Raw genomic sequence first — 17,978 nt, 5'->3', positions numbered from 1 at the left:
CGGGTTTTTGTGTCATTAATGCCGCATACTTGTCTCACTTTTTGCGTTTATGCCAAATACCCGGTTGCAAGAGGGTTTACCGGTTACCCCTCTACTTACCCCTCAACTTTTCCCCCCGTTTCTTAACCCCATTTACCAAACGACGAAGCTGGGTTTTTGAAGAAGAACATCACGAAAACAAAATCAGATTTGTACACCAAATGACAACGTCGAAATCAAATTCAAGCTGGAGTGGCACATCAAGAAGGAAAAATCGGGAGATAATACGATGTAGCTGTGGTGATATTTGCCCTATTTATGTTTCACGCACTCCAGAAAACCCAGGATGAAAGTTTCGTGGCTGCCCTAATTACCAGGTAATTGTTGTGATGTTTGCCCTAATTATGCTCTCTCTACTATCGTCCGTTCTTTATGTAATTTTATTCTTCTTTGTGTAGGATGAAGATGGTGGTTGTGGTCATTTCAAATGGGTTGATGAAGAAGAAGACGAATTTAGGGCTTTTAAGAAGCAATTGAACCTTCAACATAAAGATATCGAATCTGTGATGTTGCTCAAACTGATTGTAGGGCTGCTAGTGAGTATTTTGGTATGTCTTGTTGTAGTGGTTATTAAGATGTAAGTTAGATGAAATGATAACAAGTTTGTAGTGTAGTTTATTACATTGGTAGATGTACTAAATCTGTAAAAGTTTGAATGGTGGAATAGTATTAATGTTTGTATGGCTATGATCTATTTTATGAATGCTTTTGTGACAATGGTAACTACACATTCAGTAGAACACAAATTCAAAGTAAGATGCATAAAATGGTAATCAAATGTGCCAATAATGGTAAATATGTTCACCATAACACAAATGGGAAGTAAGATGCGTAAATGGTTATCAAATGTGCCAATAATAGTAAACATGTTCACCATAACACAAATGGGAAGTAAGATGCATAAATGGTTATCAAATGTACCAATAATGGTAAACATGTTCACCATAACACAAATGGGAAGTAAGATGCTTAAATGGTTATCAAATGTGCCGATAATGGTAAACATGTTCACCATAACACAAATGGGAAGTAAGATGCTTAAATGGTTATCAAATGTGCCAATAATTGTAAACATGTTCACCATAACACAAATGGGAAGCAAGATGCATAAATGGTTTTCAAATGTGCCAATAATGGTACACATGTTCACCATAACACAAATGGGAAAGTAATATGCATAAAATGGTAATAAAAATTGACAACAATGGATAGCACATTCATCATAACACAAATAAAAGGGGGTGTATTAATTGCATAAGGTTTTTTACATCTCACTAATACGTAGCAGCCATCCAATTGTATCCAAAAACCTAAATAAATTATCAAAAAAGGCAACCAAGTTTATAACATAAAACAAGTGGATGTATGCTGCATTTAGTGGGTGGAATGACAATAATATTTAGCAAAAAGGGCTCCATCTGCCCGTGTTTACCCTCCCCACTACACCCCCAAAACACTTAACCAACTACTCCAACCTAACTGGATTGCTAGCAGATGAACCACCTCCATTTTTGTCAAGCACCGTCTTCTTCAACTTCTGCAAAATGATCCTTTCAGAGGGTTTTCTCAACCTTGTCAATCTAGGGACATCATCAGGACCTTCATCATCACCTCTTTCTTCTTGTTCACCTTCATCATCACCCAAGTGACCATCATCACCTCCTTCTTCTTGTTCACCACCACCATCAACAATACCATCAACATCATCAATAACAGCCTCATCATCATTATCAAAAGGATGATCCAATACATCTTCCATATCCTGATATTGATAATTACATAAATAAATTAAATTGGAGAAAAATAATGAAAAACACTTACAAAAAAGTAATTTCTTACCAGCTCAACAGGTAGCATGTCATCCAGTTCCAGTTCTACCCCTTCCATACCTTCAATTTCTTCCATGCTATATCCTGCTTCCAACATCGATGGAATCTGTTCAGCATCCAGTTTTACCTTATCTACAAGGACACCATCAGCTTTTCCATCATTAAACTCAACATTACCCTCATAATCTGATTGAGTAGCATCATAGGTTTCTGATTGTTGTTGAAAACTACCCTCCCCTAATATTTCGTCCAGCCCCTGCTCAACCTCATCAAGCACTTTGTGTAGATCTAAACCAACCCTTGGAAGCAAAACATCTTCTTTTCCAACATCAACCACTTCTACTTCTTCAACAATATGACAATCTTCAATAATAACATCATTAACATCCCCAGTCTGAATATCATCACCATGACCCCCAGTCTCAATACCACCACCTTCCCCAATCTGAATATCATCACCATGACCCCCAGTCTCAATACCACCACCTTCCCCAATCTGAATATCATCACCATGACCCCCAGTCTCAATACCACCACCTTCCCCAATCTGAATATCATCACCATGATCCCCAGGCTCAATACTATCACCATGATCCTCATTCTGAATTCCATCACCTTCCCCAATCTGAATACCATCAACAACTTCTTTTTGAGTTGTAGAAACATCTTCTTTATGAGGTGAAGTAGTCTCTTTTTTGGACCTTGATGCTTTTAAAACCTTGGAACTTGATGCTTCTTTCTTTGACTTGTTTTTCTTCTTTAGAGGTTGACTGGATTTAGAAGCTCTTAATGATTCATCAAATTCAGTTGCTTCTTTTTTGGACCTTGAGGCTTTTAAAACCTTGGAACTTGATGCTTCTTTCTTTGACTTGTTTTTCTACATTGGAGGCTGACTGGATTGAGAAGCTCTTAATGACTCATCATATTCAGTTAACAATGGATGTTTCCTTGGTCTGCCTCTTTTCTTTGGTAGCAAGGGTACTACTGGTTTTTTTCTCATTCTTACAACTTTTTTGATTATGGCCATACTCTAAGCATTTCCCACATCTTACTATTCTTGGTACAAATACCCTTGTTGATGAAAACCTCCCCTCTTGCTCACTAGCATGCCTCTTCCTTTTGGTAGTAGGCCTACCTGGCATTCTCCTAGCCAAAGGAGGCAATGGCTTTATGAATCCAGTTTGGCTCCAAAGATTACTCCCATTCACTGGTTTTATATTAGAGGAGTAAGACTTTTTAAAATTTTCCTTTGAAAAGTACCCATCAATATATACATCTGGTGTTTGATTGATGTAGTTGATGGCTGCATTTGCATGTACACATGGGATCCCAGACAAATCCCATAATCTGCAACTGCAAGTCCTGCTGTCCAAGTCCACCATATAGCTGTCACATCCTCTTCTAGCTTCAAAAACATGTCCTTGACTATGAACTACAACCCATAACCTGCATAAGTTGGTATAGTAAGTAAGAATAATAAAAAGAAACAACAAATGTTAAATTTCTTTTATGCATACCTCATATTTTTCCCAAACAACTGCATTTTCCTAAGTATAGCAGGACAAACATTTGATTTCCATTTAACATTTTCCTCTATCATGTGGGAAAACCTGTCCATTATATATATCCTGATCTCCTCAAGCATTGTGATAAGGGGTTTTTTCCTAGCATCAACAATGATTGAGTTGAAACACTCAGAGATTCCATTCTCAACTGCTTCACACGCATAACCCCTATCAAAGTAAGCTCTACACCATGTTTTTGGTTGTCTTGACATCAAGTACTCATATGCAGATGGGCTCAACTTCTTGATGGTTTCCATGTGCCTCATAAAGTCACTTTCTACACAACTCATTGATGCAGCCCAAAATAATTTCTTGAACTCCAACCCTGTGTATGCTTTCTTGAAATTGGCATAAACATGCCTGGCACATTGCCTGTGCTCAACATTTGGGAGTATATCTTTTACAGCTTCAACCAATCCCTACAAGACAAGAACATTCAAGTCAATATGCATCCCTTTTAAATTGTATTAACATTTATATGAAATGGAGTATTGAAAACAGACCTTATGTTGGTCAGATATCACCACCAATCCTCTGCCATCATGAAGGTCTACACTATCTCTAAGAAGCTCAATAAACCAAGTCCAGTTAGGCTTGTTTTCAACATCAACAACAGCCCATGCTATAGGATACACCTGGTTATTAGCATCTCTACCAATGGCAATCAACAACTCACCCTTCACCTGTCCTTTCAGGAAGCATCCATCCAAACCAATTACTCTTCTACACCCTAATTTCCATCCATCACTTAAAGCTTTGAAACCAATGTAAAATTTGTGGAAGTAGTTCTTCCCATCTGGATTGACAGTGACACTAACTTTGCATGTTGAACCTGGGTTGGACCTTAATAATTCATCAGCATAATCCCATACCCTAGCATAATGTTCAGTTAGTTTTCCTTCAATCAACTCAGTGGCCCATTTTTTTGCCCTACGGACTTGCCCAATGGATACTACACATCTCAACCTTTGTTTGATATCGGCAATCATGTCCCTAAGTTTCATCTTAGGTGTGTTTGCAATTTCAGTAATGTAATGCCTACCTATCCATTCAGGGGAAACAAGACTTCCAAATTTGAACTTCCTACTGCAACGATGCTCTCCAACCAAATTTTTAACTTGAAATGATTTTTCATTGTACATCCATCCAGCATACAATCTGAAAGGACAATCATTCATCTCTGTCCTCTTCCCACATCTTGCAACTAGTCTAGTTTTATCACATTTTTCAAAGTATATCTGATATCCATTTGACACCCTATAATTTTGAATACAAAACTTAAGTTGTGTAGGAGACTCAAACATATCACCTACCTTAGGTTCCATCTTATCCCATGGTGTGTTTGGATCATGAATTCTGTACTTATTCTTCACCGCCTCTTGTTCACCTTCTTCATCACTTTGCCATTCATTAGCATGATAAACTTGTGCTCTGATTTCATCAGCCATTCTTGAATTCCTTAAGTTTTCATCACTAAGTAGAACATTGAGAAAGACGTCCCTACATTTATCAAGCGCAGTCACGAACTCATGCTCTGGTTCGTGATCCATATAAATACCATGGAGCTCATAATCCATCTCATTTAGTCCAGAGAAGGGCTCGTATATACTAGCAAATAGTTCTTTGAAAACGTCATCCGATGAAGCCATTACAGTTACCTGCAAAATCAAAAAGATTTTACAAACAAAATTGAAGAATTTTAACTAGATAATTGCTTTAATCATGGATTTGAGAAACTTACTGGTTCAACAACTCAACGAGACTATCACCCAACTATCTTCCTGCTAGAACAACGATACCAACAATGTAGACCTAATCCTCTTCAAATACCCAAATTTCGTGATGATTCCCTTCCAAAAGCCCAAGATTTTTCTCAGTAGACTACGATTGACTGCGATTGAGTTGACGCTTCGGAGAGAGGGTGTGGAGCTCTATGTCTAACGTTTACCAAACGGGGTTAATTTCTTCATTAGTTAAGAAATGGTTGGAAAAGTTGAGGGGTAAGTAGAGGGGTAACCGGTAAACCCTCTTGCAACCGGGTATTTGGCATAAACGCAAAAAGTGAGACAAGTATGCGGCATTAATGACACAAAAACCCGTCGGAGGGTAAAACCGACTTTTTTTTACAAAATTAAGGCTTTTTATGACATTATCCCTTTTTTTAACGTATTTGTATGTATTAATATGTACAAATACACATGTACAAATGCTACTTATACATATTTATATATTAACGTGTTTCTATTATTATTTATAGATATAAAAACGTTCTTATACGTATTTATGTGTATAAATATGTATAGGGTTTTTGAAATAAAAGCCCTCAATTTTATATAAAAAAATCGGTTATGCCTAAAGTTTTTTTTTCCACAGATGCCTCAAATACCAGAAACTTTGTTCAATTTTGCCCTTTACCCTAATTTACCTTATATGGCTGGTAGCCCACCTGGTGGTCTTCTACTTAACAAAAAGCGACACATCACCCCCAGCACCACACTATGCCATCACCACCACCCTTTGCCACCATCCACCACACACAAGCACCATTATCTGTCACATACAAACCACCACAACCACTGTCCATCATCCACTGCCACCCAGCACCACCTTTATCCCTCCATCACAACCAAACTTGTGTAATCAACTATCATCTTTTTCACCCTGTAACCCTACCATTATAGCCTAACATTTACAAACCTAAAACCACTACCAACATCTGCCACCCTTTAGCACCCTCTTAAAACCACATCCCAATACTAGAAGCCACCACACAAACACCTTAAAACCACCCTTAACCCACCTTTACCACCATAATCCATTGTTTTCTTCGCCCATAGGGTATCAATTATAGAAAATCTCCTTGAACATAATAATATGCAATATCTCCTTCAGTTCTTTCTCCAGCCTCAAATAAGGATGATCTTGCTTGCAGTTGGAAATAAACATGATCAATATAAAGAATTCACATGCTTGGAAAAGGAATCTACATTAAAAAGCGTAAGTAAAACAATAGATTTGTATGAACTCATAAATACCCTTGATGCAATGATGCGATTTCGGAAATCTGAATAAATCCAGATCAATAAGTAAAAGAAAGAAATTTACACCTTAACACCACCCTTAAACCATCTCCATTACAAAGAATGGTGAAGTCGGCTAAGGTTTCATCCAAAGGGTTAGTGGAGAAGGTGGGCAGGTTGTTGAAGACACCGTCGGAGATAGGAGGGCTTAGTGGTGAAGGCAGAGTGTGTTGAAGACACCATCCGAGATAGGAGGAGATGATGTCAGAGACAACATGTAACACCCCGAATCTCAGGTATAAACTTTAAAGTCGTATGTTCATTTTGAAAGGACTACTCAATGAGTTTGATGCCCTGACTCGTTGAGTAGGAACGAATTTGGCCGTGTATCTTTAATGACCAACTTGACGAGTTAGAGGACACAACTTGACAAGTTGGAGCTGGAGCTAGAGGATGAATCCCTAATTTCTGGGTTTTGCACCCTATTTAAAGGGTCATTAGCCTTCCTTAGCCTCCCTTACAGTCCCCTCCCTTGAGCTCAGAAACCCTAAATCGTATTTACTCTCCATATTTGTGTGTTATTAAGCTTGGAAGGTGGATCTTGGTGAGAAGAGCTTAAGGACTAAGGAGCTTGGAGCAAGGAACAGTTGTGGATCTGAATTCTACTCCCCTTAGCATCACTTGAAGGTAACAAGTCGTTACTTTGATTTCCTTCTAGCTAGATCTCTCCATGCTTGATATTAGGGCCATTTTAGCATGTTGGTGATTCATTATGGGTATTAGGCATGATCTGAAGTTGCAACTTCAGATCTCAGCTCATCTTGGTTCTTATAGTCATAAAGCTTCAGCCTTTAGCAAGATAATGCATTTTCCTCACTTAGAACCTCTTCTTAAGCTTGATTTTGGCCCTTAGCACCTTGCATGTACATAAAGTTTGCAACTTTACGTAGGAAGTATGCCCTAGGAACTTAGATCTGCAATATGGAGCTTTGGGGTGGCTTATAGACGCTTGAATGGAGAAATGACTGAAGGGACTCGACAAGTTGCATGGCCAACTCGACGAGTCCGATGAAGATTAGCCTTTGAGGGTTTCTGCATGAACTCGGTGAGTCAGCGAGTCGAATCGACGAGCCAATTAGGGTTTCCCAACAATTGGACACGCATGAACTAGATGAGTTTCCTGGGAACTCGATGAGTCAAATAGGATCTTCATGATTCTTCGAGTTCTGGAAGGACTCGACAAGTCAGTAAGCTGCACTCAACAAGTTAGGTCAACATGGACTGTTGATCTTGACTGTTGACTTTGCCTTTTACCAAGGATTGACCAGTTTGACTTCTGTGGTTATTTTGGTAATCTGGGAATTTATGGAATTGGATCATTGATGGGTGTAGGTGCTGGTGCTAGAACAGCATTTGGAGGAGGTTGATATTATGATTCCGAGCTACTTGAGAGGTGAGTTGTCCTCACTATACTATCAAGTTCGAAGGTACGAATGGAGACCATTTTCGGATTTGTATACAGGTTTATTGCACGTTATTCTTTATGATATATATATATATATATATCCTGGTTATAGGATGGTTGCTATGTTAGAGATCAGTTAGATCTGTCTCCTGGTTATAGAATGGTTGCTATGCTAGTGATCAGTTAGATCAGTATCCTGGTTATAGGATGGTTGCTACGTTAGAGATCGGTTAGATCATTATCCTGGTTATAGGATGGTTGCTATGTTAGTGATCGGTTTGATCGGTATCGTACTTATAGGACGGTTTCCATGATTAGTGATCTATTAGGTTTGTATGACTATTTGTTTATATATATGTGCACATGTTTGTTGGTTTGGAAGATTGGGTTGAGGTAGGTCCTGCTTTGTGCTGTAGGCCAAGATACACATGGCAGATCGAATACACTGTAGACACAGGAGGGCATATAGTCAGGCCCAAGGCCGGACGAGCAGTCCAGATAAGCTAAAGGCCCTGAGAGGCGGTGCAGACATGCCGAAGGCTTGGAGAGCGGTCCAGATAGACTGATGGCCTGTGAAGTGGTCCAGTTAGACTAATGGCTCATTATGCATGATGTATTTGTTTATATGATATGGTTGTATTTGTATGTCGTTGGTATTTTGTGGGAACTCTCTAAGCTTCGGGCTTATAGTTATTGATTATGTTTCAGGTACCTCTGATGATCGTGAGAAGGTGAAGGCTTGATCGTACAACTCCTCATATTTAATGATTTTACGTTTGATTCCTGGGATACTCTGACATTATAATAATTTGAAAAATGGTTTTGTAATAATTGTTGATTTTGAAAATGTTTTAAAAAGTTTAAACTTGGCATGATTTTTTGTGGATGTTACAAGTTGGTATTAGAGACTTGGTTTGAGTGAATTGGAGGAAACACTCGCGTGTCTCCAGTCTCAAACTAAGGACAAGTTTTTGAAACAATTTTCTTAAAATGTTTTCAAAGTAATAAGGAGGATGCAAGTGTACAATCCGCTGGAGCTCGCGAATAGACCCTAAAATACCTTACAGATTATTTGATTTATGAGATATATTAGAACATCATGCTAGTACTAGGCTAGGGATCTTCAGGAATTACATGATAGAATTTCCTACTTATATGATGCATCATAGCCTAGGGTTTTTCCGTATATGAAATTGAGATCATCATTGTAGTTGCTTAGTCTATGCATCATAGTTGTACATAATTAAGATCTTATAGCCTGAGAATATTTGGTTTATCTTTATTTCCTATTCCTTGATTGGTTGTGGGCTTAGAGTAGGACCGAATTTCTATAGGGTCCAGAATTATGTATGGCTAGCATACACGAGTGCTACAGGGTTGGTGGAAGTTTCAGGGATTGGTTGTGGGAAAGAGTCCTCCAGTTATGAGATATTTAAACTTCCTTTAGGGGTGAGGATTGAGTGCAGTCCATGCTTGTGTATAGTTTTAGGGTGTTGTGATGACACTTGAGACAAATATGGGTAGGTGTGGAAGGTAGTATGGGCCCATACTACTGAAAGCATAGGACCCATAAATGTATCAAGGAAGTCACAACCCCTACGGATTTGTGGGGGTTGGTTCCCGAATTATTATATGGAATATCTAATATCTTCCTGGTATGTTTTTCAGCATGGTGGTCACTCAATGATTTGTGACTGGATTCGGGTTAGGATTAGGAGACGGCGGGCAGGAGGCACCCCTAGTGCAAGACTATCGCCCAAATGGGGGTAGACGAGATGGACGCTAGGATTCGGGAGATCCTGCATGATGAGGTGGCTGCGATGTTCCGTGTTAGTTACCAGAGATGTTTGGGTCTATCAAGACCGCCATGGTGGAGTATTTCGATGATCGTTATGCAACCCTCATTAAGGTGGCTGTCGCAGCAACCACGATGGCTGTAACGGCAGTAGGGGTAGGAGCCAGTCGGGCTATCCAGTATCACGACTCCGACAACACAAAGCCCCCTACTTTTGATAGGACTCAAGACCCCATCGAAGCCATGAGGTGGCTATCTGACGTGGATGGGTATTTCTTCACGTGCTCATGTCCTACTGACTAGAAGGTTAGATGTGCCCTAAACCTGCTGAGGTCTGGGGAAAAAGACTGGTGTAGATTGATGACTCGATTGTATTATGATGATCATTGATGATCAGAGAGCTGCAGTTACTTGGGAGCAGTTCTGGCATATGTTCCGCACTCGCTACATTCCACGGTCGAGGCGGAGCGGTTTGCTCAGGAGTTTTTGGATTTGAGAGAAGATGGTGAGACGGTGACGGAGATCACCCGTATGTTCATGGAGAGGGGATGTTCTGCCTGGAGTTTGCCTCTGAGCATGCTCAAGACTGACATCCGTCAATTTGTTGCTACTCAGCGGTGTGATACCTAACTGGAGTTACAGGAGGCCACTAGGCAGCATGAGTTAGAGATTGAGCCACAGTTGAGGGAGCAATGGTAGGCCCCGACACAGTCACAGCCGGTGCCGAAGTGGTCTAAGACCGATGATTCCAAGACAGGGGGAGAACGGGGTCGTACTTGTGGCAAGTGCAGGAAGGGTCACTCGGGGTTTATAGATCTGGTAGCGGGTGTCGCAAAAATACGGCAAGGATGGGCATTTTACAAAGGATTGTCTCCAGGAAGCCCCGGTTCAGGAATGACGATCTGCTACCACATGTTACCATGTTAGTCACGTGAGGACCAATTGTCAACAGCTCGCGGCCAGGCCAGCACAAGCTCTAGTGCCAACTACACTGAGGATTACTGACGGGAGTCAGGGATGAGCACCGCCTCCGAGGTCCCAAGGACGCACCTTCTAGCTTACAGCAGAAGAGGCCAGGGTAGCACCAGACGTGGTTACTGGTATTTTTCTATCCCTTACCTTACTGATTATATCTGTTTTATGCTTAGATGTTTGTACCTGTGGTTAGGTATGTTTTTAGTGAACTCCTTACTTACATTGGTATTATTTGACTAGGGGCGATTCGGTCATTTGTATCTCAAACATTTAGTAGGGAGTTCAGTATGCCAGTAGGAGAGTTAGAGTGTCCGTTGTGAGTCTCTATCGCCAGCGAACACGGGGTTTCTGCTTCTTCAGTCTACCGGGGATGTGAGTTGGAGATCTTCAGGGTGTCTTTCCCGATCGACTTGACTCCAATTCCCATGGGAGATGTGTGTGTGATCGTGGGTATGTACTGGCTTAGTCGCTTTGATGCCATGATTGACGACGAGGGTCAACGAGTGGTAGTTCGAACCCTAAGTGGGGGAGAACTGATTGTTTACGGAGAGGGAACCACATTGGGATCAGGGTTTTGTTCGGCTTCCCGGGCTCGGCAGTTCATTCAGCACGGATGTGTGGGTTATCTAGCATATGTGGTGGATACGTGGGTCAGGGATCAGGGTTCAGTATCAAAGGTTCCAATGGTTAGGGAGTTTGCTTACGTATTTCTTGTGGAGTTACCTAGAGTGCCTCAGGAGAGGCAGGTCGAGTTTAGGATCGACCTAGTGCCAGGTGCGGACCCTATCGCCAAGGCGTCGTACCAGTTGGCACCACCAGAGATGCAGGAGCTATCATCATAGCTGTAGGAACTGTTGGGCAAGCAGTTCATCCATCCGAGCAGTTTCCCATAGGGAGTGCCAATTTTCTTCGTTAAGAAGAAGGATGGTTCACACCGGATATGCATTGATTACCGGGAGTTGAACAAGTTGAAGGTGAAGAATCGTTATCTGCTCCCATGGATAGATGATCTTTTCGATCAGTTACAGGGAGCATCTTGGTACTCCAAGATAAACCTGAAGTTCGGGTACCATCAGGTTGGGGTTAGGGAGGAGGACATGGAGAAGACCGCATTCCAAACTCATTATGGACACTACGAGTTTTATGGTGATGCCGTTTGGGCTCACAAACGCGCCTGCAATATTTATGGACCTGATTAATTGAGTCTGCAGACCGATGCTTGAGCGCTCGGTCATCATATTCATAGATGATATCTTGGTATACTCCATGACCCGAGAGTAGCATAAGGAGCACCTTCAAGAGTTATTGGGAGTTTTGAGGTGGGAACGGCTTTATGCCAAGTTCTCGAAGTGCGAGTTTTGGTTACGAGAGGTTCTGTTTCTGCAGACACTCTAAGCCACATGTCAGCTGGGTCTTCTACCCCAGTGGCATGTATGAGGATATCAGTGGATTCTCCACTTGTAAGTTTGATCAGGGAAGCTCAGGCAAAGGGTATGCGTCAGCAGAACTAGAGACTTGAGAAGATTAGGGGTGATAACACCCGGTATGTGTAGGATAGCCGATGATTATTGACACACTATGGTCGAGTCTGGGTTCCGATGTCTGGTGGCGTCATACATATTGTTTTGGAGGAGGCTCATAAGTCTTGCTTCTCTATTCACTAGGGGCCACCAAGATGTACCGGGATTTACGATTGAGTTACTGGTGGCCAGGTATGAAGAGGGAGATTGCATGGTATGTCGAGAGGTGCTTGACCTGTCAGATAGTCAAGGCCGAGCATCAGAGGCCGCACAGTCGGATACTGCCCTTGGAGATTCCCATGTGGAAGTGAAAATAGATCAGGATGGATTTTTATCACCAAGATGCTGAGGACGGCAAAGGACTTCGATGCTATTTGGGTCATCGTGGATTGATTGACCAAGAGTACCCACTTCTTAGCCATACGAGAGAGTACATCGGCCGAGAAGTTGGTCGACATATGTATCCGTGAGATCGTTGCTCGTCATGGGGTGCCGGTCTCTATCGTGTCAGACCATGATGTTCGGTTCACCTCCCATTTCTAGCAGAAGTTCTACGAGGAACTGGGCACGTGTTTGCATTTCAGCACAACTTATCATCCGCAAACAGACGGCTAGAGTGAGCGAACCATACAGAGTCTCGAGGATATGCTGAGAGCCTGCATTATTGACTTCGGTGGGAGCTGGGACTCCTACCTCCCCCTCGTAGAGTTCTCCTACAACAACAACTTTATTCCAGTATTAGTGTTCCACCATATGAGCTGTTGTATGGGAAAAGATGTCGCACCCCAGTCTGTTGGAGTGATATCGGCCACAGGGTGATGGAACAGATCGAGGTAGTTCTGCAGACTACCGAGAGGATTCGGCAGATCAGATAGTGGTTGCAGACCGCACAGAGTCAGCAGAAGAGTTACGCTGACAGGCGCCGGTCTGAGTTGGAGTTTAGGGTCAGTAACATGGTACTCCTGAAGGTCTGGCCCTGGAGGGGTGTGATCCACTTCAGGAAGAAGGGGAAATTGGGTCCCCAATACATCTGGCTGTTCAGGATCATTGCCACGGTTGGCAAGGTGGCATATAGACTAGAGCTACCGGAGGAGCTTAGTCAGATCCACGACACTTTCCATCTGTCACAGTTGCAGAAGTGTGTACTAGATGAGGAGGTAGTGGTGTCCTTGGATGACATACAGGTAGATGAGCGCCTGAATTACGTAGAGAGGCTAGTGGTGGTTCTGGAAAGGAAAGTGAAGGTTCTACAGAAAAAGGAGGTACCTTTGGTAAAGGTACAATGGGATCACCAGAGGGGATCTGAGTGGACTTGGGAACCGGAGGCTGAGATACGGGAGCATTACCCATAGTTGTTCAACACAGCGGACTTCGAGGACAAAGTCTAGTTCAAGTGGGGGAGAATTGTAACACCCTGACTCTCAGGTACAAAATTACAGTCTTATATTCATTTTGAAAGGTCTACTCGACGATTTTGATGCCCTGACTCATCGAGTAGTAACGAATTTGGCCGTGTGTCTTAAGTGACCAACTCGACGAGTTGGAGGACACAACTTGACGAGTTGGAGATGGAGGATGAAACCCTAATTTTCGGGGTTTTGCACCCTATTTAAAGGGTCATTAGCCTCCTTTACATCCCCATATTGAGCTCAAAAACCCTAAATCGTATTTACTCTCCATATTTGTGTTTATTAATCTTGGAAGGTGGATCTTGGTGAGAAGAGCTTGAAGACCAAGGAGCTTGGAGCAAGGAAAATTTGTGGATTTGATTTCTACTCCCTCTTAGCATCACTTAAAACTAACAAATCATTACCTTGACTTCCTTCTAGCGAGATCTCTCCATGCTTGAGATTAGGGCCATTTTAGCATGTTGGTGATGCATTTCGGGTATTGGGCATGATCTGAAGTTGCAACTTCAGATCTAAGCTCGTCTTGGTTCTTATAGTCAGAAAGCTTCAGCCTTTAGCAAGATAATTAATTTTCCTCCCTTAGAACCCCTTCTTTATCTTGATTTTCACCCTTAGTACCTTGCATGTACGTAAAGTTTGCAACTTTACATAGGAAGTATTCCTTAGGAACTTAGATATGCAATATGGAGCTTTAGGGTGGCTTACAGACGTTTGAATGGAGAAACGACCGAAGGGACTCAACGAGTTGCATGGCCAACTCGGCGAGTCCAATGAAGAGTAGCCTTTGAGGGTTTTTGCATGAAATCGGCGAGTCAGCGAGAAAACTCGACAAGCCAGTTAGGGTTTTCCTGACAATTGGACACACATGAAATAGATGAGTTGCCTGCGCACTCGGCGAGTCAACTAGGATATTCATGATTCTTCGAGTTCTGGAAGGACTCGATGAGTCAGTGAGTTGCACTTGACGAGTTGGGTCAACATGAACTGTTGACCTTGACTGTTGACTTTGCCTTTGACCAAGGGTTGATGAGTTTCACTTATGGGGTTATTTTGGTAATTTGTGAATTTATGGAATTGGATAATTTATGGGTGTAGGTGGTGGTGTTGGAGTTGTATTTGGAGGAGGTTGATATTATCATTCCGAGCTACTTGAGAGGTGAGTTGTCCTAACTATATTAACAGGGTCGAAGGCACCAATACCTGCCTTTTTCGGATTTGTATCCGGGTTTATTTCATGTTATTCTTTATGATATGTATCCAGGTTATAGGATGGTTGTTATGTTAGATATCAGTTAGATCAGTATCCTGCTTATAGGATGGTTGCTATGCTAGTGATCGGTTACATCAGTATCCTGGTTATAGGATGGTTGCTACGTTAGAGATCGGTTAGATCAGTATCCTAGGTATAGGACAGTTGTTATGTTAGTGATCGGTTAGATTGATATCCTGGTTATATGATGGTTGCCATGATTAGTGATCTGTTAGGTCTGCATAACTATTTGTTTATATGTATGTGCACATGTTTGTTGGTTTAGGGGATTGGGTTGAGGCACGTCCTGCTTTGTGTTGTAGGCCAAGATACCCAGGGTGAACCGGATAGACTGCAGACCTGGGAGGGAATATAGTCAGGCCAAAGGCCCGACGAGCGGTCCAAATATGCTGAAGGCCCTTAGAGGCTGTCCAGACGTGCAAAAGGCTCGAAGAGCGGTCCAGATAGACTGATGGCATGTGAGGCGGTCCATTCAGACTGATGGCTCATTATGGATGTTGTATTTGTTTATATGATACAGTTATATATGTATGTCGTTGGTATTTTGGGGGAACTCACTAAGCATCGAGCTTACAGTTGTTGATTATGTTTCAGGAACCATCAATGTTCGCGGGAAGGCGAAGGCATGATCGTACAACTCCTAATATTTAATGATATTATTATTGATTCTGGGATACTCTAACATTATAATATTTTGAAAACAAGTTTTGTAATAATCATTGATTTTGAAAATGTTTTAAAAAGTTTAAATTTGGCATGATTTTTTACGGATGTTACACAATGCTTAAAGGTGGTTGCGGTGATGGAACTTGACCTTGGTGATGGTGATGGTTCCTGATGGTGGTGGTAGTGAGCAACTACCATCTATGCGGCTAAAGTTTGAGTTAAGAAGGTGACCATGTGAATGGCTTCCTGTTCTTAACCTGATGAAAATCCCTAAAGTGACAAAATATATACTAATGTGAGGCACCTGTGGAAAAAAATAATTTAATTTTGTGCATAATCGATTTTTTTACGTAAATTTTTGGTCTTTTATGACAATAACCCATATATATATATATATATATATATATATATATATATATATATATATATATATATATATATATATATATATATATATATGTATATAAATGCTTTTTGATACATATTTATATATAAATGAGTTAACACTTTTATAAATATAAAGCTTTTAATATTATTTTTATATGTTTATATATATATATATATATATATATATATATATATATATATATATATATATATATATATATATATATATATATATATATATATATATATATATATATATATATATATATATATATATATATATATATATATATATATATATATATATATATATATATATACCCTACACCTTTTTACACCATATTTTACACTAAAAGATATATTTCCTAACATGTCTATTTTCTTTTTTTAACTTTTATAGATTGTCAAACACAAGATTTTAATAAAATATATTTTGTAGAATATCTATTTTGTTGTAAGACACACACACATACACACACACACATATATATATATATATATATATATATATATATATATATATATATAGGGAAGAGTTATATGGAAAATAAATGATTAGGGCAACACATATTTGAACCAATGAAAACATGACAACACATCACTTCCACAATAACTTCCACAATACATTACTTGTGAAGAAAGAAATAGACACATGTCATTTGATTATTGGTTCTGGTAGATGTTGCCCTAGTTATTTGTTTTCCATAGAACTCATTCCTATATATATATATATATATATATATATATATATATATATATATATATATATATATATATATATATATATATATATAAGTTTTTTGTGAGACATAGGAACAATATCCTAGCCACCCACATTGCAGATAAAAAAATCTAAAATTCACATAAGTGAAGATTTTCAATTTTATTTAAATATTTTTTTTTTATTTAATTTATCCAAAAAATAAAATAAATAAATAAAAATTACCGTTTTTTTAATATAGCTAAAATATTCTAATATAATATTACACTAGAAATATTAAAAGAATATTGTGGAATTCTCTTTTTTCTAAATTGTGGATTTCTTTAAAAAATAATATACCGTGTATAAGACATAGTCACGTATTAAAATACCATATTTATAGTTTATCAAACATATTAATTCACTAATACTTAGTTTAATGTTTTCATATAGACATTCATTCATATTTTAACATAAAATTTATATTAAAATATACAACTTAATACAGTCTATTTTATTTTATTACATAAAACTCACAACATAACATAATAAATATCATTATACACTAATTCACACATTCAAAGTAGTCAAACCCAAACTCTACCACCACAATCACCAACTATTACCACATGCTACCACCAACCACCGTTGTAATCATTATTGCTTACAAATTAGATGTGTATATAAAATTATTGATCGACACCTTAAATACTATATTAACAATTTAATAAACTAATTAATTCACTTATTCAGATGTTAATGAAAAATAATTATAAAAACTAGTACATTCTTACATATTTATGCAACAAAAAAAATTAATTTAATAATTATAAAATAATACAAAAACCATTCATATTTTAGCACATAAATTATTAAAAATTCACAGCTAAATACAATTAATTCATAACTTAGTACACAAAATTTACAAATTAATATAATAAATTCACAGTTTAATGCACAAAAATTATACATTCACAATCATATCTTAACGTAAATTTATTTACAATCATATCTTCAGACACATAGACTAATGCTTCTTTCAAAATTTATTTACATAAATATTCTCAATTTATACTTTAAATAATTTATTCAAAATTATATAAAATCAGATCTGTATATATTGCTTTTTTCATCATATATTTTAAAAGCAAAGAAATATTTTATAAAAAAAATCACATCTTAATACAAGTCAATTCACAGATTAAACATAATTACATTAGAGTTTAACACACAAAATTCACAGCTTAATATAGTGAATTCATAGTTTTCACAAAACATGACAATTTAATGTTGTCAATTCATAGTTTAAAACACATAAATCACAGCATAATATAGTTA

General features: G+C 39.0%; 1 protein-coding gene across 1 annotated transcript; it reads right to left on the bottom strand.

Annotated features, from left to right (window-relative positions):
- Positions 1-2,654: 2,654 nt before the first annotated feature.
- On the bottom strand, positions 2,655-5,575 carry LOC111900882 (uncharacterized). The gene is made up of 4 exons (XM_023896762.3): positions 5,175-5,575; positions 3,937-5,091; positions 3,386-3,852; positions 2,655-3,314 (listed from the first exon to the last, which is right to left on the bottom strand). Exons 2-4 carry the CDS (start codon positions 5,080-5,082, stop codon positions 2,795-2,797), a joined length of 2,133 nt encoding a protein of 710 aa, XP_023752530.2. The 5' UTR covers positions 5,083-5,091; positions 5,175-5,575; the 3' UTR covers positions 2,655-2,794.
- Between the last annotated feature and the right edge of the window lie 12,403 nt (positions 5,576-17,978).

This window comes from Lactuca sativa, chromosome 3 (genome assembly GCF_002870075.4).
Source record: "Lactuca sativa cultivar Salinas chromosome 3, Lsat_Salinas_v11, whole genome shotgun sequence".
Lineage (NCBI taxonomy): Eukaryota > Viridiplantae > Streptophyta > Magnoliopsida > Asterales > Asteraceae > Lactuca > Lactuca sativa.
The sequence above is the reverse complement of the archived record's forward strand: the minus strand, read 5'-3'. Positions and strand labels throughout refer to the sequence as shown.

Excerpts from the sequence above, each read along its gene's own strand:
- LOC111900882 (XM_023896762.3), bottom strand. The coding sequence starts at position 5,082 with ATGGCTTCATCGGATGACGTTTTCAAAGAACTATTTGCTAGTATATAC. Across the intron at positions 3,853-3,936 it reads TGATATCTGACCAACATAAG|GGATTGGTTGAAGCTGTAAA; the intron begins GTCTGTTTTCAA and ends CTTGTCTTGTAG. Across the intron at positions 3,315-3,385 it reads TTGTTTGGGAAAAATATGAG|GTTATGGGTTGTAGTTCATA; the intron begins GTATGCATAAAA and ends CAACTTATGCAG.